At 41.3% G+C, this 26,735-nt stretch overlaps 1 protein-coding gene across 1 annotated transcript in view; it reads right to left on the bottom strand.

Annotated features, from left to right (window-relative positions):
• Positions 1-8,021: 8,021 nt before the first annotated feature.
• The window catches only part of CUX1 (cut like homeobox 1), a 337,454-nt gene continuing 318,740 nt past the window's right edge, over positions 8,022-26,735 (bottom strand). Inside the window, exons 20-23 of the mRNA XM_063449906.1 lie at positions 16,695-16,751; positions 14,856-14,936; positions 13,852-13,916; positions 8,022-8,087 (exon numbers count right to left, since the gene is read on the bottom strand). Coding sequence (XP_063305976.1) covers positions 8,027-8,087; positions 13,852-13,916; positions 14,856-14,936; positions 16,695-16,751 — 264 coding nt within the window. The 3' untranslated portion in view covers positions 8,022-8,026. The remainder of the gene's footprint in view (positions 8,088-13,851; positions 13,917-14,855; positions 14,937-16,694; positions 16,752-26,735) is intronic.

Below are 26,735 nucleotides of genomic sequence, written 5' to 3'. Positions count from 1 at the left end.
GCTTATTGAATTTATTCATGGTGAGTGAGTAGAATCATTACCTTCAGGCTTTTTGCTGTAAACATGGTCTTGATGTGGGATTATTAAAAATCTTTATTGTACTTGTATTGAATTATTGTACTAACTCCATTTTAACCTTATATTGTGACAATCCTCCATTTTGTCCTCCTAACCTGACTTCTTCAAATCCTCCATTTTGTCCTCATGACTTAACTTGTTCATTTTAAAACTACATTACGTGACTGAACTTCTCAACCCAATTAATATAGTAGACAAAGACTGTGTTTTCCTACAAGGACAAATGCCAGGAGGTGCTGGGTACTCCTTAAGACTTGCTGGCTACTCCTTAGAACTTGTAAGATAGTATAGTTTGAAGGCCACAGAACACAGTAGTAATGAAATGTTCTATTCATAAGAGACCTTGCACCTGGACATGAAGTCTGATATTATTGACCGTGTAAAATGACGCTTAGGACCCCCTTATCCCCACCCGTGTCCAGAATAATCCCACCTCTGATGGGTGGGCACGGGACTAACCTCTTTATTTTTGAACCAATAGGTAAGACACTAACACCGACATTTAACAATTAATCCAATTGATGATGTTTATTTGCTGATATTCTAATAATCAATGATGACGCAAAATGCCTCTTAAAAGGGCCTGCGCGCCCGCTTTTTCTTCACTTGCCAATAAACTTTCTCGAAGTTATTTTAACCTGAACCTTGCGTGTCAGACTTAATTACTTCAGCGTATATACGCAATTTAATTTTATTGATTTGGACAGGAACAGATAGACATTTGAACATTTTGGTTTACTTTCAAAAAGTACCATAACAGTCTTTTCAGAGAAAATGCAGTATTTACATTACAGCCTAGTGATAACTTCACTGGCCACTCCTCAGATGGCTGTTATAGATCCTTCCTGGGTCATGGCTCCCTAAAATGCATCCAAACATTCAGTATCTCCTCCCTCTGAATGTGGACACTGTGAGGAGATGCTGATTGGCCAGGGCTGTGTTTGAATCATGCTGGCTCTACCCCTGATCTGCCTCTTTGTCAGTCTCAGTCAATCCTATAGGGAAGCATTGCGATTGGATCAGGCTACCACTTCTGATGATGTAAGCAGGCAGTGGGCAGGTCTAAAGGAAACAGGCACAGCTGCAGACTTGAATACAAGTAAGATTTTACTATATTTAGGGAGGCATGAGGGGACCAGGGTGGCTAGATTGTGGTTTTAACCCTATAGGGTCAGGAATACATGTTTGTGTTCCTGACCCTATAGTGCTCCTTTAAGCCTCCCATATTCTGTATGCATTAAAATATGAACAAATCAACCATAAAATATTCTCGTTTATATGAGCCTTGGTAAAAGAAATGGACCGAACCTTAGACGAACAACAACAGAAATATTCACAGCACATAAACAGCTCACCTTGTGCATCTCTTATATAAAAGTACTATATAGATGGTACATAGTCCAGGCGCGCTAGAAAGAACAGAAATCCGGAGACCTGAGCAAATTGATGGAGATGTCTCACCCACACACATATTTGGTGGTAATTTCAAAAATGATAATACTATTGGAAGCAGGTAGCCTGGTTAATTTAATGTTACGGACATCAATTTACCACCCAATCCTGAAATCTACCCATTTTAACTTTTTCCTATGAAAAAAAAGAAGAAAAAAAAAATGTAGCTAGAATATTTCCTGCATTCACACCGCTACAAGAGGGGAAGGGACAGGAAACTTTAAAAAAAATAAGAAAAAGGTACACGTTTCATGTCCAACTAGATGCTACCTCATCCATGGAACTTGAAAATCAGGACAAATAAATTAATTTATTTTTAAATATTTTTCTTAAGCTGCACTAATAATGCACATATAATTGCCAAAACTGGCCAAACAAAACTGCCCAAAAATTTGTCCTTTTTTGTCCTTCAAAAAACAGCATATAATATGTTAGTGCAATAAACGATAATGATTTAAACTACGGTTAAACACACACATAATAAAAATGGCAACATTGCATCTCCATAAGTACAAAAAAAAAAACTGGAGCTTTAAGAGATTAAAACCCTACTAGAACCCAAAGTTAAAGGAACACTATAGCATTAGGAATACAACACTGTATTCCTAATACTATAGTGTCCCACTGTCTCCACGCTCCCTCCTCCTACCCAGTAATATAAAGGGTTAAAACGCTAATTTTTAATTTACTTGTTTAAGGTGTCGAGGTCTCTTAGCACTGGATCAAGTCTGCTCCTCCCTTGAGATCACACTGATGGGGGAACCTAATGCACATGCAAAATAAGCGTTGCGCTCACATTACACTTTCCCCATAGGAAAGCATTGAGTCAATGCTTTCCTATTGGGATTTTGAAGACACTGGGCATCCTTATGCAAAGTGTGAGGACATCCAACATTGTTTTACTGAGTGAAAACCTAGTGGAATGCCAGGAAGACAGCCACTAGACATTGTCTTAACCCTTCAATGTAAACATTGCAATTTTGTCAGAAACTGCAATAATGAACAATGCAGGGTTAAGGGGACAGGGACACTGCACCCAGACCACTTCAATGAGATGACGTGGTCTTGGTGCCTATAGTGTCCCTTTAATGACTGAATCCTACATAGGCACACGCTAAGTGTAAATATTAAGGAATGCAAGTGAAGTGTATATATTTTTTGTCTCATTTATTTGCAACAAAGTTCAGATTTTCAGGTATACTATATACCAATACAATGTAGCAATAAAACCAAAACCAATGTTAAGACTTGTCCTTAAAGCTATATTGTGCCATCACATTTGCAGAAAATAATAAGAGAAGTCTGTGGCTGTTTATGCAAACATGTATATACCGTGTTAAAAAAACAGAACGGAACCCTCCCTCTCATGTCACCTGGATACTATGGTTATCCCAGCAGTCCAGCTCTCTGCTCATCAGGTCTGAGCTTAATGCCATATTCGCTAGGCTGGTTTGCTCACTAATCTTACCTCTAATAGTATATGTTATGCTTGCTTACTCTAATTATTAAAAAGGAGGCTGTCAAATACAGTAGTGAATGTAACTGTATATAATACTGCACCCTCGTCATGTACCCACTTGCTATAACTCCCTTTCTTCCTTTCTGTACCCCTCTTATCGTTGCCTTAATAAAAGAAAGCATTAAAAAAAAAAAAAAAAGCAGAACAGAAATAAAACGTAAAATCTGTTTAAACACATTGCGTTCCAGTTGGCCTCCCACCTGGAAACAAAGGTAGGTGAAACTTCCCTTTTTTGCATAATATTCACATATGCTACAACCATCACATATACAGTTGGCTTCCCTACTTTGCATTTTAACAGGTACATTCGTTTGATGAACAATTCTACTCTATACCAACGTCAAATAAGCACAGGGTATGCACTTATGTGATAATCAACACTTTTAGATTAGAATCTTCTAAATATCTGTAAATTAAAACCATGAAATTCACTATGAGGTGTGATGTGTCACTAAGTTTTAACATTTTTAAAATGCAGTAAAATAAAATACTTTGAGGCGCATGCTTACTCCACACCTGAGTCACAGGTGATTAGTTGGGGGTAGAGATGCTCTCAGTTGAGGAGTCAAGATCACAGTTCTGTGCTTTTTAAAAATTTTTTTTACTACTTTTGCAGATGGAGACCATTACTTTATTTATGAAACCCCAACACGGTCTTCAAATGGGAAGATAGGGTAAACAAATCATACAATGCCCAGATGGCACAAAGTGTATATGTACAGGAACAAGCACTGACAATGGCTGTAATGAAGTCAGAGAAGTCCTGTAGGCAAGAACTGGAGTTGGGGTAAAGGTGGAGGATAGCAAAGGTTGTTGGTAAGATTGTTTTTGGATAAGCGTTTAAATAAGTTAATATTTGTTTATTTTTGTATAAACTTTTAAAATGATTGAGAAAAGTCCCATAGAGGACGGAAACGTTGACACATTCTCTGGTGTATAATTGCACAAAGTCCTGTGCCCTGGGAGCCCTATAGATGTGTAAGTGGTTGTGGTGGCAGTCCGGGCACTGGGAGCCCTATAGATGTGTAAGTGGTTGTGGTGACAGTCCGGGCACTGGAAGCCCTATAGATGTGTAAGTGGTTGTGGTGACAGTCCAGGCACTGGGAGCCCCCAGCCCATTATGGGGGGCTCCCACCTCCCAGTGCCCAGAGGTGGAGGTACTCTGAGTACAGGAGTTTCATCACAATGGGTTTATATTCCCATGCTACAGGTTTAACCGTGTATCTTGTACATTACATGATATTTTAATGATATTCAAATACTGTACTAGTGATTTTACCGTGTGATACAGGGTTTAAAGGCATCATTAATTTATATCTGAACATTATGTCTGAATATTACTTTAATTGAACAAATCAGCAATTCCTAATTACTGATTCTTTTCTTTCATAAGATTATTCTTAGTATTTTGCAAAACCAATTGTTATTGTGTTGAGACATCAATAAAGCTATTTTGAGAAACTCTGAGAAAGCCTCTGTGGCAAAACACATTAGTGTTTTTAGCTGTATTTTGGTTTTATTAAGTTGTCTTTATATAAAACTAGTTTTCACTGAAATTGGATCTTTCTGATTTTACCATTACCGTTTTATCTGAAAGATGCACCCTTTTTTTTCCTTGCTGGGGAAGATACCATCTATACTGTATGGGATTGAGCAAAACCTGGCTTGCTCTATGTTAGTATACCGCCGTTTATTATTTTATTTTTATATATAGCAGAGAATACTGTATCCTGTTTTATTTCTACACTGGAGAATGTCATGCTGCAATTCAAGATAAATACACCCACTCCTGACACCAAAGCGACCCATTGACCTGGGACACCTACCCTCAAAGGGCCAGAAGCACCCACATATTCCCACAGGTGGGGATCATCCTGCCCAGGCGTATATTTCTGGTGCTGATCATAAGCTCCAAAAATTGTGAGTGTTTTTCCTTTATTCATCAGTTTAAAGAAATATTACACATTCGATCTCTTGTTCTTTTATATATATATATATATATATATATATATATAGCACGCAACACCTATATGGTTCCCTACACCACTTTCCAGGATCAATACAGCTATGCTGAAAAAAAAAATTCAAGAACCAAAAAAGACAAGAAGAAAAAAACATTTTAATGCCTAAACTTTATTACCGTGCTTAATAATAATCACAAATAGTATATATAAGCTTTAGAGAAGTAGATATGCTAAAATATTTTTGTACTATATATTTTTTATTTAAATTAAACTCTTTCACATTCCCCAAATCCATCATGATCATTTCTTAGACCAAAACAAAAAACAAATCAACCAAAATGTTACTAGACTTTGCAATCAGAATGATGATAGACACCGTATGTGCAGTTCCTTTATAATCTGAAATGTTTGGAGTCAAAGGTTTTTCTTTAAGATTAATTTGGCAGCATTTAAAACCTTGAGTGCCAAGAGGTAGGGAACCATTTTTCACTCTTGAAGGGTTAAACTAGTCAGATAAATCTATAATTACATTTTGCATCGGAGTTAAAAAACCAAAACACCAAAACATATTAAATGACCAAAGTGATGGATGTGTTTTCATATGTAAGAAGAAAAGTTGCAATAGTTTGGGATCATAATGTTACTGGATATAAATGATGAGTCCTTAGAAAATGGCAATGGGAATTACTATTATAATGTATTCCCGTTTTAGAAGCACTAAATACAACTGGCATATGCAAATGCAAATGTTATGAATGGCAAAAATATATTTATGTAGACATTTTCCAGCTCAATAAAACACTAACATCGCTATTCACTAAACTATGACTTGCTGGCAATTCCAAGGTAATTAAAAATATGAGGCCAAAATATTTAACCCCTTAAAGGACACATGACATGTGTGACATGTCATGATTCCCTTTTATTCCAGAAGTTTGGTCCTTAAGGGGTTAAATTGGAAAACTTACCACAAGCAGCTATTTTAGCATTCAATTTTCAACTCCCTGATGACTTACCAACAATTCACAGGTTAGTAAATAACCCCACCAGGCTCGCACTTTTGGATCATCATTCAAAAACTTTAGAATTGACTGAACTTGGGTGCATCATGTATCCCAGCCATTCTAGTGAATGGTGGTCCTGATGCAGGCATGTGAACAGCTTGCAGGTAAACCTTACCATCTACAATGGGACAAGTTTCCTATCCCTGGTGTTAATGTTTTGCTAATGCTGTCTGGGGGAAGCAGTGATAATTGTTGGCAGACTACTGGAAAATGTATCGGGTGGAAAGCATTCAGAATCTGTTGCAAAAATATTGCATCTTACATTACAGACTGGGCTCATATTCCAAGATATATTTAAGATAATTTATATTTCTTCACTTCAAACATGTTGCATTAGTTATGGGATGTCACTTATAAAAGGACTCCCTCTATTTATAATTTTTATTTGCTAACTCTCATGTCATTAAAACATTAAACTCCATATTTGATGCCTTATTTCCAAGCAGATCTTATAACGATGTGGTCATATTTACATTATCACCTGACTGTTTTTAGATTTCTGATTTCATTAGAGTAGGTCGCCAACACCCATTGGAGAGAACCTCACTTTTGATGTGTTATTGATTAGAGGTAAATATTTGAAAGAGAAATCAATGGGAAGAGAACGCACAGAAATTAACCTTGCTATTGATTAAAGGCATAATAAGCTAATGCAATCAAATGACAATGCAGGGATTCTCATGGGGAGGGTGTTTGTGCAGTCAATCAGCGCTCTTAGCAGATATTTGAAAGGGACATATAACCAGAAAACAGATGTACTGATTAAATTCTACTTGACTAATCCCCCACATGCCTTCAGAACAGTAATGTTTAAACCGGGCTCTTCCAGTAGGGCTTATTCACTTAATGGAGAATTGCGGCAAACTGACAAACAACTTGCAACATTAAGCAATATTTTTCCAGATTGTTATTAATTGTGAGCTCGCCACAATGGACTCTGTAGTAACTAGAATCCAAAGTGCCTACAAGCCCTAAGACATCAAGGGAACATGTACACTAGAAATAAAGTGAATGCCTTTCAGGTAAATGCAGAAACATGCATTTTACTTCTGCAGGGTTATAATAAAAAATTCTCTGACTCACATTAAAAACAATGAGCCACTCCTCTGTCCGTCAATACCACCTGAGGGTCTGGTGACAGTAGGAACAATCAATGGCTTATATATTCCCAGACAGTTAAAGCTTGCATCTATCGCAGAAATTCAACTCAAATCAATACGTATGCATATCAGTATGTATATGGAAAACTATTAGGTTGGAAAACTGCTCTATTTGTTGAGTTTATTTTCTATTTAATTTTAAAGCGTGGTGTCCCTAACGTCAGAATGGAAACTATCAATTTATTGAATTTTAGGTCAAATCTATATTTAAAAAAAACAACCTTTTTTGATTAATAATATTTTTTTGTTGTCACTGGATTACATTTCGGGACTGGAAAATGTTAATGTAAAATGCTTCGGAGATTGCTGCAGAAGAGCTTTTGTATGTAGAATATGTTCCTGGATGTTGACTGCTTCAACAATCCCTGCTTAAGAATTTAACAATAGTCACTGCAACAGAAAAATCACCCTCACTGCAAAAACTGCTCTATTACTTTTTTTCTAAAAAGAAAATTCACACATTTAAAAAAAAAAAAGCACAAACCTTGTCTGACAACGTTTTCTAAGAACTGCTTGATTGGTGAACTTTACCAATGAAAAGAAAGTGTCAAGTCACTGCTAAGGGAAAGAGGAACTCTGCCTTTTAAAAAATGTATAAGTATTCAATTTGTCCAGCCATTGCGTCTGGCACTTTCTACAATTGTAAAGATCAGCAAAGTCTGGCTCAGGTAGCTGTGCATAATGTATGGATTGGGGAAAGCTCTCTCGACAGACAGATCCGGTCATTTGGTCCTCATTCAATAAGTGTCCCCAGTCAGATTCTGGAGACCTGTTATTTGTAAAGAATTATTATTGCCAGATGGCGCCGTTTTCTCCATTTTCATGAAACTTATGCAGGTGATCGGAATATCTGAAAGATCATAAAAACAAGAATAGCATTTCTCTTAATTTAGAACAGAAGCAATCAATACAAGATGTTACATTATATTTTGCTGTATTCTAGAGTAGATGAGTTTAGAACGATTGTCTGAAATATGAGGCATGCTACATTATTTCCTGGGCCTTGGCATTCAGGTTAGATAGTAATCTCAAAATGAAAGAGGAGGGGAGGGGAGCTATGTTTACAGTTAACTGCCGTTAGAAACAAGTGATGTTTAAACTGAAGTATATCTCTGATACATAATTTATATACTATCATATATAATATATATTTCATACATGTGCAGGGATATCCACACAAACATTTTCTTTTTAAATACATTATTTCTTTTGCAGTTCTTTCAATATAGATTGTATAACTGGAGAATGGGTCACTGAGCTAATATTACAAATGAAAAATGGTTCATGCTATGAATGTAATTTGGGCCGCTGTCAAAATGACTGACTGAATGATAGACATTGCAAAGACCCTGTCAAAACCAAAAGGCTATAGATATCTAACCTCTCCAAATGCTAATGTTGGGAGATAGTGTTGAAAGTGTTGCTCATTTTCTGATTTCTGAATAAAATGCAAAGCTTTTATATTAAAGGACCACTCTAGGCACCCAGACCACTTCAGCTTAATGAAGTGGTCTGGGTGCCAGGTCCAGCTAGGATTAACACATTTTTTTATAAACATAGCAGTTTCAGAGAAACTGCTATGTTTATCAATGGGTTAAGCCTTCCCCCAAATCCTCTAGTGGCTGTCTCATGGACAGCCGCTAGAGGCGCTTGCGTGATTCTCACTGTGAAAATCACAGTGAGAGCATGCAAGCGTCCATAGGAAAGCATTGTAAATGCTTTCCTATGCGACTGGCTGAATGCGCGTGCAGCTCTTGCCGCGCGTGCGCATTCAGCTGACGGGGCGGAACGGAGGAGGATCGGAGGCAGAGAGCTCCCCGCCCAGCGCTGGAAAAAGGTTTTAACCCTTTTCCCCTTTCCAGAGCCGGGCGGGAGGGGGACCCTGAGGGTGGGGGCACCCTCAGGGCACTATAGTGCCAGGAAAACGAGTATGTTTTCCTGGCACTATAGTGGTCCTTTAAGTTATAGAAATATAAATAGCATTAAACTTTAAAGGAACACTATAGCGTTAGGAATACATATATGTATTCCTAACACTATAGAGCCCTAGTCATCATTTAGGTGACTAGGGCCCCGTTCTGCGGCGAATAAAGGGTTAATTAAACATATATTTGCTTGCCTTAATCCAGCGCCGAGCTCTCTTGGCACTCGTGACCTCTCCTCCTCCATTGACATCAGCTTTCGAGTGGAGCCGAATGCGCACGCACGGCCAGAGGCGCACGCAAATTCAAACTCGCCCATATGAAAACATTACTCAATCCTTTACTATGGGGATCTTTTTTGACACTGAACTCCGTGAGGACATCCTGCGTCAGATAATTGCGATTTACTCAGTGTTAATCGCGGCAGCGGCCTCTAGTGGCTGTCAGGGAGACAGCCATTAGGAGCTGGATTAACCCTGCAGTGTAAACATAGCAGTTCTATGAAACTGCTATGTTTTTAGCTGCAGGGTTGAAACTAGGGAGACCTGGCACCCAAACCACTTCATTGAGCTGAAGTGGTCTGGATGCCAATTGTTGTGGATCAAATCAAAAGGTTTGTCCAAATTATTAAGTATATGCGTGCACGCTCCTGAAGTAAACCATGTTTGCAATCCAGTTTCTATTGCATAGTGTGATGTCATAAACCTGAAGGTCGGATGATCTTCTAGATCAGGGTTCTCCAAAACCCTGTCATTTCAAATGTTACTGAACTACAACACCCCTGATTCTCTGGATAAATATTTCATTCAAATCATGGGAGTTGTAGTTCAGCAACATCTGTAGGGAGTTTGAAGAACCCTGTTCTAGATGATTATTAAAGGGCAACTATTTTATGAAAGGGACTCTCCAGTGCCAAGAAAACAATCCCGATTTCCTGGCACTGCAGAATCCTGCAGTGCCCCCTCCCTCCCTCCTCCCCATCCCATGTTGCCGAGGGGTTACAACCCCTTCAGTGACTTACCTGAATCCAGAGCCGATGTCCCTCGGCGTTGGGCCAGGTTCCGCTCAATGCTTTCCTATGGGGATTCCCGCGATGCCGGAGGTCCTCATGCATAGCGTGAGGACGTCCAGCGTCGTTTAAAACACTTTTCGTGTTTTAAGAACCTGGTTATCCCTCTAGTGCAGTGATGGCGAACCTTTTTGAGCCCGAGTGCCCAAACCGCAATACATGCCAAATTTTTTTTCCTTAAAGTGCCAACACGGCAATTGCGTGTGTGTGTGTGTGTGGGGGGGGTGCGTGTGTGTGTGTTTATGGGGGGGTGCGTGTGTGTGTGTGTGTGTGGGGGGTGCGTGTTGTATGTGTGTATGAGGGGTGCTGTGTGTGTGTGTGGGGGGGTGCTGTGTGTGTGTGGGGGGGGTGCTCTGTGTGTGTGGGTGCTGTGTGGGGGGTGCTGTGTGTGTGTGGGGGGGGTGCTGTGTGTGTGTGGGGGGGTGCTGTGTGTGTGTGGGGGGGTGCTGTGTGTGTGTGGGGGTGCTGTGTGTGTGCTGTGTGTGTGGGGGGGGTGCTGTGTGTGTGTGGGTGCTGTGTGTGTGTGGGTGCTGTGTGTGTGTGTGGGTGCTGTGTGTTTGTTTGGGGGGGTGCTGTGTGTTTGTTTGGGGGGGGTGCTGTGTGTGTGTTTGGGGGGGTGCTGTGTGTGTGTTTGGGGGGGTGCTGTGTGTGTGTTTGGGGGGGTGCTGTGTGTGTGGGGGGTGCTGTGTGTGTTTGGGGGGGTGCTGTGTGTGTGTTTGGGGGGGTGCTGTGTGTGTGTTTGGGGGGGTGCTGTGTGTGTGTTTGGGGGGGGTGCTGTGTGTGTGTTTGGGGGGGGTGCTGTGTGTGTGTTTGGGGGGGGTGCTGTGTGTGTGTTTGGGGGGGTGCTGTGTGTGTATTTGGGGGGGTGCTGTGTGTGTGTGAGGGGGGTGCTGTGTGTGTGTGAGGGGGGTGCTGTGTGTGTGTGAGGGGGGTGCTGTGTGTGTGTGAGGGGGGTGCTGTGTGTGTGTGAGGGGGTGCTGTGTGTGTGTTTGGGGGGTGCTGTGTGTGTGTTTGGGGGGTGCTGTGTGTTTGGGGGTGCTGTGTGTGTGTTTGGGGAGGGTGCTGTGTGTGTTTGGGGGGGGTGCTGTGTGTGTTTGGGGGGGTGCTGTGTGTGTTTGGGGGGTGCTGTGTGTGTTTGGGGGGTGCTGTGTGTGTGTGAGGGGGGTGCTGTGTGTGTGTGAGGGGGTGCGCTGTGTGTGTGAGGGGGGTGCTGTGTGTGTGAGGGGGGTGCTGTGTGTGTGAGGGGGGTGCTGTGTGTGGGGGGGTAGGGGTACTGCTGGGGGGGTAGGGGTACTGTGTGGGGGGGTAGGGATACTGCTGGCGGGGTATGGGTACTGCTGTGGGGGGTAGGGAAACTGTGTGGGGGGGGTAGGGGTGCTGTGGGGGGGTAGGGGTACTGTGTGTGGGGGGAAGGGGTGCTGTGTGTGGGGGGAAGGGGTGCTGTGTGTGGGGGGAAGGGGTGCTGTGTGTGGGGGGGTAGGGGTACTGCTGGGGGTGGTAGGGGTACTGCTGGGGGTGGTAGGGGTACTGCTGAGGGGGGGTAGGGGTACTGCTGGGGGTGGTAGGGGTACTGCTGGGGGGATGGTAGGGGTGCTGGGGGGGTAGGGGTGCTGGGGGGGTAGGGGTACTGCTGTGGGGGAGTAGGGGTACTGCTGTGGGGGAGTAGGGGTACTGCTGTGGGGGAGTAGGGGTACTGTTGTGGGGGAGTAGGGGTACTGCTGGGGGGGTAGGGGTACTGCTGGGGGGGTAGGGGTACTGCTGGGGGTGGTAGGGGTACTGCTGGGGGTGGTAGGGGTACTGCTGGGGGTGGTAGGGGTACTGCTGGGGGTGGTAGGGGTACTGCAGGGGTAGGGGTACTGCTGGGGTGGTAGGGGTACTTCTGGGGGTAGGGGTACTGCTGGGGGGTAGGGGTTCTGCTGGGGGGTAGGGGTTCTGCTGGGGGGTAGGGGTTCTGCTGGGGGGTAGGGGTTCTGCTGGGGGGGTAGGGGTACTGCTGGGGGGGTTGGGGTACTGCTGGGGGGTAGGGGTACTGCTGGGGGGGTAGGGGTACTGCTGGGGGGTAGGGGTACTGTTGTGGGGGAGTAGGAGTACTGCTGGGGTGGTAGGGGTACTTCTGGGGGGTAGGGTGCTGCTGGGGGGGTAGGTTGCTGCTGGGGGGGTAGGGTGCTGCTGGGGGGGTAGGGTGCTGCTGGGGGGGTAGGGTGCTGCTGGGGGGGTAGGGTGCTGCTGGGGGGGTAGGGTGCTGCTGGGGGGGTAGGGTGCTGCTGGGGGGGTAGGGTGCTGCTGGGGGAGGTAGGGTGCTGCTGGGGGGGTGGGGTGCTGCTGGGGGGGTGGGGTGCTGCTGGGGGGGTAGGGTGCTGCTGGGGGGGTAGGGTGGTGCTGTGGGGGTAAGGGGCTGCTGGGGGGTGGGGTGGTGCTGTGGGGGTAGGGGGCTGCTGGGTGGGTGGGTGGGTGGGGTGGTGCTGGGGGGGTGGGGTGCTGCGGGGGGTGGGGTGGTGCTGCTGGGGTGTGGGGTGGTGCTGGGGGTGGGGTAGGGGTGGTGCTGGGGAGATAGGGATGGTGCTGGGGGGTAAGGGTACTTCTGGGGGGGTAGGGGTGCTGTGTATCCCCCTCCCTCCCTCTCCCTCCCTCCTTCTTACCTTTAATGAAGTGGGGGGGGGGACACACAGCCATCCCTGGTGGTCCGGTGGTGGTACCGTCATCCCTGGTGGTCCGGTGGTGGCAGGCAGTGCTTCCGTGTCGGGAGGCAGGGGGAGGGATCTGTGATGCTGATCCCCTGTCCTCCCGCGCGATGCTGTGTGGAGCGTTGCCATGGTAACGCTCGGCAACGCTCCACACAGCATCGCGCGGGAGGACAGGGGATCAGCATCACAGATCCCTCCCCCTGCCTCCCGACACGGAAGCAGAGTAGGCGCCTGCCGTTTCGGGCAGGCAGGTGCCTACTCTGCAGTGATGGCGGACCTGTGGCCGCGTGCCCACAGAGAGGGCACGGCGTGCCACCTGTGGCACGCGTGCCATAGGTTCGCCATCACTGCTCTAGTGGCTGTCTGTCAGGACTTAACCCTACAAGGTAATTATAGCAGTTTATAAAAATTGCAATAATTACACTTGCAGGGTTAAGGGTTGTGGGAGTTGGCACCCAGACCACTCCAATGGGCAGAAGTGATCTGGGTGCCTGGAGTGTCCCTTTAACTACTACATAAATACAGACATACATTATCTAGAAATATTTACATACAGTATGTAGGGCAATCACTAAATCTTCTTTGACAGGGACTTAAAAACATGCAGAACATTAGTTAGATGACCCATTCTTTATTTCTAAAATTAGCCCAGTGATATATTCTTCAATTGCAACATTAAATATTAAAACAATAAATGATAGAATCCACCGTTAATATACACCTAGAATAAAAAGAGACCCCATTGCACTGGGAGAACATTAGTTTAGAATAGATACATAATATTCGCCAGGCTCAGAACAACAAGTACCCTCCCCCGAACAGTGAGCCCTGAATGCAAGAGCCTAAACCAACATATTGAAGATATATATCCACTTATTGTTTATAAATAAATCCAATCATTAGCCAACATTTATCTATCTATATAAAATGCATACATACTTCTTAGAGCAGTAAGCGGCACAGTCTCGCTCTACACTCTCACTCCAAGCCGTTTTGTACAGCACCTAATGACAGGATAAAAAAAAAAAAAAGATTTTTCATTTTGAATCCCATTACATTTTATTACACACTTGCAATGGTTATTGTCCTGCCTTTTAGCTTAAGGAAAATGTAAAGGATATATGTAAAGTGGTTCTGCATAATGCTTCTAATAAGACAGTTTTAAAATGACTGTAATGGGTTAATATAAATGACTCTCAGGTAGGGTCTCCCATAAACTTGAATCCACCGAGAATAAAATCATGCCTTTATATCTATTCCACAGTGTCTAAGATAGTTTAATAACACACTTACTGGGTCTTATAACCTTTCCTCACTCTGTATTATCTAGTGTCACATAAAGCTGGCTTTACATTGTAAGCATTAGTTAAGACTCAGGAGACGGGCTTTAAATTAGTCCGGTCATTTATGAGCTTTTCATAAAGATCGAATATTCAAGAAAAGCTATTTTTGACTATGTTGGAATTTCACAGAAACGTAGACACAATAAAGTTATATACGTAAGACAACGCAGGGATTACTTTGTTTCTTGTAACTGCCAATCTTTGGCAAATGGCGAGTCAACTGTCTGTTGAGAACAGGCATCATCTTGACCTATAAATGCCTATTGCCCCTTATTGCATATGCACAAAATGAATTTGGTAGATCCGGCAGTTTTGTAAGATGCTCCATGGATCGCATTTTGTACTCTCACGTATGTAGAGGATTTCAATACAATAGTTACAGATGAAATTGCCAGAAGCCAAAGAAATATGGAGGACTTGTCACTTTGTGGTATCTTTATAAAATAAATAAATAAATGACAGTGTGACAGCGTCCATTTAATCAAGGCAAGCCAACAAAAGTAGAATGCTTTATGGCCAAGTAAAACTCTTGTAATTAAAAAACTGTGCAGTTTGTCTCTCTTTGGAAATGAGATGCTGGCCACAAAGACTTGTACTTACCAGGAAGACCAGACAATGCAGAAAGAGTGTATAGAAAAATGCAATAGTACGAGCCACCTTGTTAGAAAGAATTAACTTTCCCTAGAAAAGAGAGAAGGATCATTATGATCTAAAAATGGAATGTCCGTGACAAATTATTTCCGTGACTTTGAGTTAGACATGACATATGACAATTTAAGATGAAACATTTATGCCCTTTGTCCCAGATTTCTTATACGTATTGTATTTCTGTGACTTCAGATACAGTTTGGAATGGAGTGCGCTGTAGTTTGTATGTTCTATAAAACTGTCCCAGTTGCCTCCCTGTATGATGTATTAATATTCAAGTGAGAGTTTCCTATCTATTCATTGCATAGTGGATTAGATTTAATAAGCTTTCCAAACGATTCAATACATATAGAAAAACATTTCAAATGATTTAGCTACAAAAATACATAATCAGATGATTAATTTAATTAGTGACCATTTGAATGTTTCTAATCGGGTCATGGAAGAGCGCAAAATTAGATTTATCGCTTGGATCCTGATCGGAATCGCACGGAATTGCTGGGTAACTTGGTCCAAAATTAATAGAATGTGGGAAAGTGAACTGAGCAAGGAATTTAGTTTGGAATAACACAGTCTGTGACACTTTTAGAATCTCATTATAAGCTTCTCTACAGATAGTACCTGACTCCCTCCAGGTTCCTTAAACTACATTTATCTAGCACCAATACATGTTGGAGGCACACCTTTTCCCATATTTTGGTCCTGTCCTAAACTAAACACTTACTGGAGTAACATTCATACACGAATACAAACCATTAGTTCATACTATCACACCAGAATTGTGTACTCCCGAAGAAACTCCCTGAAAATGTATCCAGATATACAGAAATTATTTTGGGTTATCTATTAGTTTCAGTGACTTCAGTTCTTCTTAGATATTGGAAATCTGACATAATTCTATGACTGACGTATAACGTAACATCTTTGAAACTAAGTGATGTGAGTTGGCCTTTATTATTATTATTGGTATTTATATAGCGCCAGCTTATTCCGCAGCGCTTTATAATAAAAGGGGGAATTTACCAAATTAGACAATAAAAACATTTAACAGGAACAGTAGGTAGTTGAGGACCCTGCTCAAACGAGCTTACGGTCTAGAGGAGGTGGGGTATAAAAACACAATAGGAAGGATATTGAGGGAGACAGCAAATAGACATGGTGGGAAAGTAGTAGAACTGGAGGCGAGAGTGGAGTGTGGCCCTACAGGAGAGAGTAAGAGGCAGGTTTGAGAGATAGAAGTTACTTTAGAACACCTTCTCCTGCTGTCAACTCGCTGAGACATGAATGGACACTCTAGGAGGACATCAAGAGATATTATGGCTTATATCTACAAAAATCCCTATAAACTTTCATGGTGACTTCTATAGATAAATCACTTGGAAAGTTTATTAAATAGTTTGGGCAACGTCAAGTTATTTAACTTCATGACACTGAAACCTTGATTTGCAAAGAGTCCCAAAGTATGGCTATCCTAGATTGTATTAATCTCATAACAGCAATCAATAGGTAAAGACCTGTCAGAAATGGTACATTTTAAAGCACTGGCAGGCTCATGCAATGTATGACTATATTTTGAAAATAAAAACCCTATTTAATTATTTTATTTAAGACGTGATTTAAATCTTCATTACCTTTAAAGAAACGTTATAATGGAAAGTGTTTGCAAAAAAGTATTTGTATATAAAGGCTACATAACTGAATAATGGCATCAATGGGTTCATAATTAACGACGAGACCAAGTGTTTTAGTAATTAAAATAAGAATTTGCCTTGTAACTATGGCTAAACTTACCATGCTAAGGGTTGCCTTATCCCAAGGACTAAGACTTAGATATTTCCTTTGGCGTTCCTGAAAAGAAAAAAACGAAATATGTAGAAAGTCTGCACGAGGATCTGGTCTTCAAATGTACATAACAACAGGACACCAACAATCAATTAGAAAACATATTTCCACAGTTTCTCAATCAGATTTAGATCTGGGCTTTGACTGAGATGTTTTAAGATATTCAGATTCTATTTTGAACCACTCTAGTGTAGTTTTATCTGTGTGTTTAGGGTCCGTATTCTGCGGAGATGTGAACCACCGCCCTTGTCTTAGGTGTCTTGCAGGCAAACAGGATTACCTCTAGATTTGAGCTTTGTTTGTATTCATTAATCTTGTCAGTTTTCCAGGTTGTGCCAAGAACAACATACTGCTACCACCATGGGATGGTGGTGGAGATACTTAGCACTGTTGGCCTAGCAACACATGTAACAGTTTGCAGCTATATTAAATTTTGGTCTGATCAGACAACCTTTTATTCACTTGTTTGCAGTGTCTCCTCATGCCTTTTTGGCAAACTCTGAACTGTGTATATTATGATTATTTTCAGTAATGGCTTCTTCTCATCACAAATTGATGAAGTCCAACATCGTAGCACGTCTTCATAACAGTTGTCCTATGGACGGCTGTTTTTCCACTGGCTCTTTCAGTTACCATTAGTCTGTTGGTTGCTTTTCTAACAAACTTTTTAACCAGTCACTTTTTGGTGGATGGAGTAATCTAGGAAAGGTCATGCCACATTCTTTTCATTTTAAATTATTATTTTTTTAATGGTGCTCCAGAATATCTTCAAGTTTTGGGATATGTTCACGTGATGCAGTTGAACCCTAATTTAACAGATTATGTGATGAATTATATAAAGTCAACTGCTTGAACCTAGTGTACAGTTGCAAGAAAAAGTATGTGAACCCTTTGGAATGATGTGGATTTCTGCACAAATTGGTCATAAAATCACAAGTCACAACAATAGACAATCACAGTCTGCTTAAACTAATAACACACAAAGAATGAAATGTTGCCATGTTTTTATTGAACACACCATGTAAACATTCACAGTGCAGGTGAATTTAAGTATGTGAACCCTTGGATTTAATAACTGGTTGAACCTCCTTTGGCAGCAATAACTTCAACCAAACGTTTCATGTAGTTGCAGATCAGACGTGCACAACGGTCAGGAGTAATTATTGACCATTCCTCTTTACAGAACTGTTTCAGTTCAGCAATTTTCTTGGGATGTCTGGTGTGAATCGCTTTCTTGAGGTCATGCCACAGCATCTCAATCAGGTTGAGGTCAGGACTCTGACTGGGCCAATTCAGAAGGCATATTTTCTTCTGTTTAAGCCATTCTGTTGTTGATTTACTTCTATGCTTTGGGTCATTGTCCTGTTGCAACACCCATCTTCTGTTGAGCTTCAGCTGGTAGACAGATGGCCTTAGGTTCTCCTGCAAAATGTCTTGATAAACTTGGGAATTCATTTTTCCTTCGATGATAGCAATCCGTCCAGGCCCTGACGCAGCAAAGCAGCCCCAAACCATGATGCCCCCACCACCATACTTCACAGTTGGGATGAGGTTTTAATGTTGGTGTGCTGTGCCTCTTTTTCGCCACACATAGTGTTGTGTGTTTCTCCCAAACAACTCAACTTTGGTTTCATCTGTCCATAGAATATTTTGCCAGTACTGCTGTGGAACATCCAGGTGCTCTTGTGCAAACTGTAAACGTCCAGCAATGTTTTGTTTGGACAGCAGTGGCTTCCTCTGTGGTATCCTCCCATTAAATCCATTCTTGTTTAGTGTTTTACGTATTGTAGATACGCTAACAGGGATGTTAGCATTTGCCAGTGACTTTTGTAAGTCTTTAGCTGACACTCTGACACTCTAGGATTCTTCTTCACCTCATTGAGCAGTCTGTGCTGTGCTCTTGCAGTCATCTTTACAGGACGACCACTCCTAGGGAGAGTAGCAGCAATGCTGAACTTTCTCCATTTATAGACAATTTGTCTTACCGTGGACTGATATACAGCAAGGCTTTTGGAAATACTTTTATAACCCTTTCCAGCTTTATGCAAGTCAACAATTCTTAATCGTAGGTCTTCTGAGAGCTCTTTTGTGCGAGGCATCATTCACATCAGGCAATGCTTCTTGTGAAAAGCAAACCCAGAACTGGTGTGTTTTTTATAGGGCAGCTGTAACCAACACCTCCAATCTCATCTAATTGATTGGACTCCAGTTGGCTGACATCTCACTCCAATTAGCTCTTGGAGATGTCATTAGTCTAGGGGTTCACATACTTTTTCCACCTGCACTGTGAATGTTTACATGGTGTGTTCAATAAAAACATGGCAACATTTCATTCTTTGTGTGTTATTAGTTTAAGCAGACTGTGATTGTCTATTGTTGTGACTTAGATGATGATCAGATCACATTTTATTACCAATTTGTGCAGAAATCCATATCATTCCAAAGGGTTCACATACTTTTTCTTGCAACTGTATTTAGGAGTTTTCGAGCAATGGGGGTGAATACTTATACATCCAAGAAATGGCTGGTTTTGGTGTATTTAAGATTTGTGCCACAATCAAAAATATATTGTGCACATATTATGCCACCCCCCCCAAAAAAAAACTTTTTTTGTATGTGACAGTGTGTGCATCTGTGTGTATGTATGTATGTATGTATGTATGTATGTGACACACAGATACACACACACTGGCAGACAGATACACACACCTTGACACACAGTGCGAATCGGTGTGTGTATGTATCTGTGTGTCAAGATGTGTGTATCGGTGTGTCAAAGTGTGTGTATCTGTGTTTATATGTGCCAGTGTGTGTGTGTGTGTGTATGCAGTGGTGTATCCTGGTTTTGTGCTGCCCTAGGCAGGACAAAACTCAGGCACCCCCCCACTGAGCTGTGTGCTCAGCTCCCTCGCGCGCTGCAGAGTGAGGCTGGGAGCCGGAAGATGACGTCATATTCTGGCTCCCGGACTCACTCTGCGGCGCGCGAGGGAGCTGAGCAGAGTGCTCAGGGGGAGCTCTCCCTCGCCAGCCGCCCAACCGCCCTGCAGCCCAGCATGTCAGTTAGCCGCAAGGCTAACAAGGCATTTGCCCTGGGCATTTGGGGGCGTTTTTTTTTGCCGCCCCCTGGAAAATGCCACCCAAGGCAAATGCCTCACGGCTAAAACGTCCCTGTGTGTATGTATCTGACACACACACACTGGCACATAGTGGTACACAGATACACACACTGACACACAGATACACACACCTTGACACACTGTGATGTCACTTCCTCCCAGCATTCCATACAACAGGGGTCCAGTCGCGGTCTTAGACGCCTTAGGCACCTGACCGGACCCCTGTTTAGCGATACCCATTGGGTGGCCCTAAGTGCTCGGGAACCCCAATTTTGTTCTCGCAGAACACTAATTGGGAAACGCTGTTCTAACTTAACTCTTTGATTGGAGGCTATGCAGATCTATGAATTGTTTTTCTTTCCAGCATGCAAGGAGTCAAGTTATTCTTTCAGACATTTGCGGCAAACCACAAGTAGACCTTTCTTTACCTGGCAAAAATACTATGAAATGGGTTCTATATGTGCCAACATTAGCATTAAGCAAGTTCAATGGCTGATTGAGAAAACTAGTAAATAACTATTCAAAGTGCAACAATCAATAAAAGATAGAGCAAAGGCTTTTATTTCAAATATGGAAAGAAACGTCTTCCTCACATAAATCTCCAAAACTAGCTGATGTTTTTTTGGAAGCGTTCTTGTGGTTTTAGGCTGGTAATATTAGTACCACAAAGTAAATCTGTGAGTTTATTTCCATGGAAAAAAAAAATCTATAAACCTTTCTATGCATTTTGTAAATCTGCCAGTTCAAGCGAGCATGAAAATTTTACGTACAACAATCAATTTCATTATCTTCTGGGCAGGGTCTGTTAGTGGTCGTATAGTGTCCTCACATGAACTGTCCAACTAAGGAATGGCTTCAACAAATTAGCATAACTGTGTTATTGTAGCAGAAACTGAACTGTGTCCAAAGTTAAAATATAAAGTAATTGTTAGAGGACCCTGCAAGTAAAAAGAATCCTGTGGAATTCTCTTTCATACTAAACAAAGAAAAGGACAGGAGATCTCCTGTGTATCTAAAGGTTGAATAGTGGAAATTGATTAATGATCAATCTATATACCTTGGTAAGAGTGCAAAGATTTTGGTTACAATAACTTAATGACTGAAGAGATAAAACTTAACTTTTAATACTAGGAATAAAAAAAGGTGAGACTTCTCACCGAATTCTAATGGAAGAAATTAGGAGAATCACCAGCAACAAATAAAATAAAATAGATAAACACACAAAAAAAAAATATGAGGTGTGGGTCTACTAAATAGTGCCAGAGTATATCAAGTCAAGATACAACACATACTCATCGAAATGAGGTAATATTCGTGTTAAGTAGACAACATAACATCCCATAGATGTAAAAGAGTATATATATTTGAGCCTGATGTTACTAGAAATATGGGGATCCGTTGAGCGGCTGGGTGTCTATTACCAAGAGCACAGGGATAGCATTTATTAAGGGGTGCCCTCGAAAGCACAACAGGGACATCATATTATTAGGTGTATTGTATTAATTTTACCCTGCTCTTTACTACTGTTGGCTATTCCAGTAAGGCATTATATGATAAACAATACGATACATTGTTATACTAAGACCGGTAACTCTATTGCCGTTGTACGTAGTATATCTCACGGATTTCAGCCATAGCCTGAACGCGATGTGTGAGAGCATTGAGTGTTTGGATCATTACACAGGCGACCAACTAGTTCTTTAGAGGCTACTTACCTCTATATTCTTTTACATCTATGGGATGTTAGGTTGTCTACTTCACACAAACACTATATTACCTAATTTTGATTGAGTATGTGTTGTATATAAAGATCTTGACTTAATATACTCTGGCACTAATAAGTAGACCCACACCTCATGCTTTTTGTGTGTTTATCTAATTTATTTTATTTGTTGCTGATTATTCTTATAATTTCTTTCCTTAGAATTAGCTGAGAAGTCTCACCTTTTTATTATTACTATTATTAAAAGTTTTATCTTTTCAGTCATTAAGTTATTGTAACCAAAATATTTCCACTCTTACCAAGGTATATAGATGAATCATTAAAGGGACACTCCAGGCATCCAGACCACTTCTGCCCATTAGAGTGGTCTGGGTGCCAACTCCCACTACTCTTAACACTGCAAGTGTAATTATTGCATTTTTTTATAAACTGCAATAATTACCTTGCAGGGTTAACTCCGCCTCTAGTGGCTGTCTACTAGACAGCCACTAGAGGGCACTTCCTGGTTTCTAGCAAGGAAACCTGTGCTAGAGCGTCGCTGGAAGTCCTCACGCTGTGTGAGGACCTCCAGCGTCACTCATTTCCCCATAGGAAAGCATTGAAATGCATTTTCAAAGCTTTCCTACCGGCCGACGTAATCAGAGGGAGGAGCGGCGCGGAGGAGGGAGCAGCGACGTGGGGCATCGTCGCTGCCCCAGGTAAGTAACTGAAGGGGTTTTCACCACTTCAGCAACCGGGGATTGGGGGGGTGGGAGGGAGAGGGGACCTGCAGTGCCAGGAAAACAGATTGTTTTCCTGGCACTGGAGTTTCCCTTTAATCAATTTCCACTATTCTACATTTAGATACACAGGAATCCTCCTGTCCTTTTATTTGTTTGCCATTAATTAGAGGGGTTACCCCCTGCTGATTTGCTTGTATTGGCTCCCTCTCTTTATTCTCATTCTCTCTTCCTCTTTTTCCTGTGTGATTTGCTTTCTTTTATACTAGGTTGAATTTTTTTTTCAAAGTATACAGAAATACAGAAAACAATACAGAAATAAGGTTACATGACGTTTTCACCTGGAAAGAAACCTAAACTCAGTGTACGGAAAGCTCAAACCTCAGATATTTTGAAGCAATATAAACATCAGGTCTTACCAAGAGGTTTAGGACGCATAAAACACGCAAGTATATGATGGACCTAATGAAATTTCAGTGCGGTTGTTGATATAAGTGAAATCTCATCAACAAAAGGTTTGCTGGTTGCCTAACCGTGTCTGAAGGGAGCAAGTGTTGTAGAAAAGAAAAGATCGGGAGAAGAGAAAGAGAAGGATAGGTCATTGCCCGGAGGCTGGTCTAGATCAGCACTCCACTCTGTCTAGTCAGTCATAATTGGATGACACAAACTGAATTCTACCCAATAAAATCATCTCCATAAACATAACTTGAGTCTAGTGCCAATTCACTCCCAGACTGTCCTTAGCTTCCACCACTCTAGTGACCAATAGCATTAGTGTTGGGGGTGCTCGTCCTCTACTAAAGAGGGATCAGATGCACTACATAGTCTTGGGATGACAATTTTTGTATGCTTTTACTGACTCACTATGTCGCAACAGAAGGTCTTCTGGCTCAAACGGGGAGAATCATCCACCACCCACCCACTAGATTTCTCTCCAGTAACCCTGAATCTTTGGCCTGCCCTCCTCTGCCCCACACTGCCAAGAGTGAGGCGTGAGCAAGGGCAATTACTTTCATATTAAACTATGCTGGTTGCATCTTATAGACCAAGGACAAATTGTCTGTCTAACTGTTTTATGTATCACAAGGCCTCAGTGACTGTAAATCTTGGTTTAGAGTGATGGAAAGCATGTTTCCCCTGATCTTTTAGTCCCATTGCCTTTATGACTTCTAAAAATAAGCTATTGGACCATAAACACCCCCTTAACCCTAATTATCCACTAAACCACTGCTTGGGTACACTGTGGATCACCACATCATTAGAGCACCAGATGCAGCAGTATACATGGTGCTGTAATAATGTCTACCATTGTGAATAGTGTTACAATTATGTTGCAGTCTACTTAATACAGTGACATTATGGGGTCTCCATAAAGACTTTTAAATGCTGTTATTTTCCAGTGTATCTTGAATATAGTGTATAGCCATTTAATTAATTTTTATGTCTACTTCCACGTTTAGTTTCAAACCCTTAGTGGATCTCCTTATATAATGTGTAATGCATAACAGCTGCATCTTTGTAAAATCTATTCTCAGGGACTCTATACCTTACTGATACTAATTAGAAATCCGTTGAAAGAAAACACAAAATCACAGAAACCAAAACTAGCTTTAAGAGAAATGTCCATCTCAGTTTTCATCATTTTGCAGGCTTCGTTTAGCATGGTTGTAGGCTAAATGAGGAACCCTTCAAAGATTTTACCAAGGGCAGTCAGTTGGTGGCAACATCTGTAAAATGCCAACAAGAGCTTTAAAAAAAAAAAACAAAAAACAAAAAACAAAAAAAAAAAAAACGGTATTGATGCAAATGAGAAGGAACAGACATTCACTTTCAAATTCCTGTAATTTTAATCACATCAGATGTTTCCATGGGTATGATAAACACTTTTCTTCAGGAAAAATGTTCCTGCAAATAAGAATGCACAACAAAAATGTAACCTGATAAACCATTACTTTTGCAAGGCATATCACTTTAAATCCTTTGAGTGCTTTCGAAACCCTTGCAACATTCAGAGGTGTAACATTAGTCTATGGACATGCGCAGAATGGCAATTTAGCTCTACTGCTATGCTGGGCAACTAATCCGTTAAATGGCTTCTGCCACTGCTGGCCAAGCAACCAATTCTAGTGACTCCCAAAACACTATGGAGAATCCAATTCATTAACGTCTGCCATCAAAGAAACTATTCCTAAATGAGGCATTAGTTAACACTGCCCTTCGTATTCCAAAGTCCACTTCCTGCTATCACTATGCCAACCAGTTGTAAATTTGTGTCATTTACATAAGTCAGAAGCAATTGTATTTATTTAATCCTTTCTCTCAACATTCAAATGTCCCTTGAGGAGAACTTTTGTTTTAAGAAGCAGAAACTAATTTATTTCACTGAAAAATCCTCTAGAAAAAAGTCCTAAAGTATTTTTTTTAAATAAACTAATTTCTTTAAAGACATGTAACTGTTGGGTTTATTGCGCTGGGGTTTTAATTTACCTTAAAAAAAAACCTCAAACTCAGGCAAGGACTTTAGAAGAATAAGAAATAAGGGCCACAAAGAATGATGCTTTGGAGACACAGTGTTATCTTAAAACTTTGATTCTCTCGAATGAAGTTTGAATATATCTCAGACCAAAATTGTCATAGTCCCATCCAATTCAGGATTTGTGTTGCATGTATTTATAATTCTCTAGGGAGCTTCAAGTGCACAATTACTAGCTATATAGTTCTATTATTGTGTTTTCAACATTCCACTAAGTGGTTTAGTAGCAAATAACAGTTGTCTATAATCCATCTGTACACATTAACACGTCCATTCTCAACTATATAGGGTCCATTACAGGTTTCAGCCCGTTTGAAAAAAGGTTTACCAGTTAAAATCTGCTCTCTTAAGGGAAACAAAACTGGGGACATACACTTTTACAGCTACATTTCTGGAGAGGATGTCATGACTCAGATTAAGAATATAATAGCACGGTATCAGGCTTCAACATGAAAATTAATACATTGCTCTGAGAAGAGTTCAAATACATTACAACTGCCTCTCGTCCTAATGAGGGTCCCTGGCCAACCACAGCTCCTACAAGAGGTAAGGCTATGGCAACGTTATTCACTTCCTTCCAGTCATATCAATTCATACACAGTTCCTGAATAAAGTCTGCCTACCTGAGGAACCTACTGAGTGTGCCTGGCTCTCTTTTGAACTTCTCTGTGTGATTTTGGGGTTTGCTTCCCCCTCCTGGAGCACTTCGGTATAGCCATTCATGGGTGGCTGTGATAGGCTAAAAGCAGTCAGCTGACACTCTCAGCCAATCACCCATTGCTGCTCTTCATTCTAGTTTAGAATGAAAACATTAAAAAAAGATTTTATACTGAATGAAAAGACAGCGCCAGGAGACTCCAGACACTATAACCACTTCAATGAGATGAAGCAGCTACAGTGCATACAGTGTCTCTTTAAGGTTGGTTGGTTTGAAAGTATGACATTTTTATAGAGTGTATTTTAAGAATGGCTTGCAAGCATTTACTTATAGGAATCTCCTTACTTAAAGTATATATTATGTAAGCTAGAAGGGTTTTCTTGTTTCTAATCACTTCCTGACAAACGCAGTCAGCAAAAGCTGGATATAGAGACACATTGAGTAGTATGGCAACTTAATAGTCTCCATAATGGGACTAAGATTGATCAATACTTAAGTATTTATTGTGAATTTGGCATCTATTATACTAGGCACACATTTTGAGTAATGTTTATTGATGGATTGCCATGTCACAGAGGTTCATTGTGTTTATACTCTTCTCTCAAGGGTGCTCCCTTTATCAACAAAAAGGAAATGTTTTTTTCTGGTTGGGGCACCATCGCTCCAGGAGAAATGCAGTGATCCCAACTTCATTTAGTTTCGATTAACCAATAATTTCAGGTAGCAGATTAGAAGTTATATTACTCGCCAGGTGAAGAAGGAAGAGAGAAAACTGATGTAAGTGGGTCCTAGGAGACCAACTGCATAGTTAAAGTACTGTTGGAGATCAATCTTAGGGTGAAGAAAGAGACTGGTTCTAGTTAAAAAGAGATGGGTCTGATCCATATACATAAATGATTAATTCATATGTGGGTAGCCCTAGACCTAATGTGGACACAGCCAGGCCAGCAGATCTAACTCTTGCAAGAAGAACAGTGGAAGATAAATAGACTGGAGAGCTTTGCCTGGGATGAGAAATCACAGGAGTACTCCTCTGGAGGCCCACCAGTGAGTTGTATTGACACGGTTACATTTAATGAAGTCATTGACTGGTTTATATTAAGAATAAAGTAATAACATTTATTGATAGAATAATTAATTTTACTTATATTTTATATTGGTGAAACAAGAAAAATATAAACAATAAATATACACAGTTATATACCCACTGTACATAAATGCTGAGATAGTAAGTGGCTTGC

The sequence above is a fragment of the Pelobates fuscus genome, chromosome 1 (assembly GCF_036172605.1).
Source record: "Pelobates fuscus isolate aPelFus1 chromosome 1, aPelFus1.pri, whole genome shotgun sequence".
In the NCBI taxonomy this organism is placed as follows: domain Eukaryota; kingdom Metazoa; phylum Chordata; class Amphibia; order Anura; family Pelobatidae; genus Pelobates; species Pelobates fuscus.
This window is presented reverse-complemented; position numbering and strand designations above follow the sequence as displayed.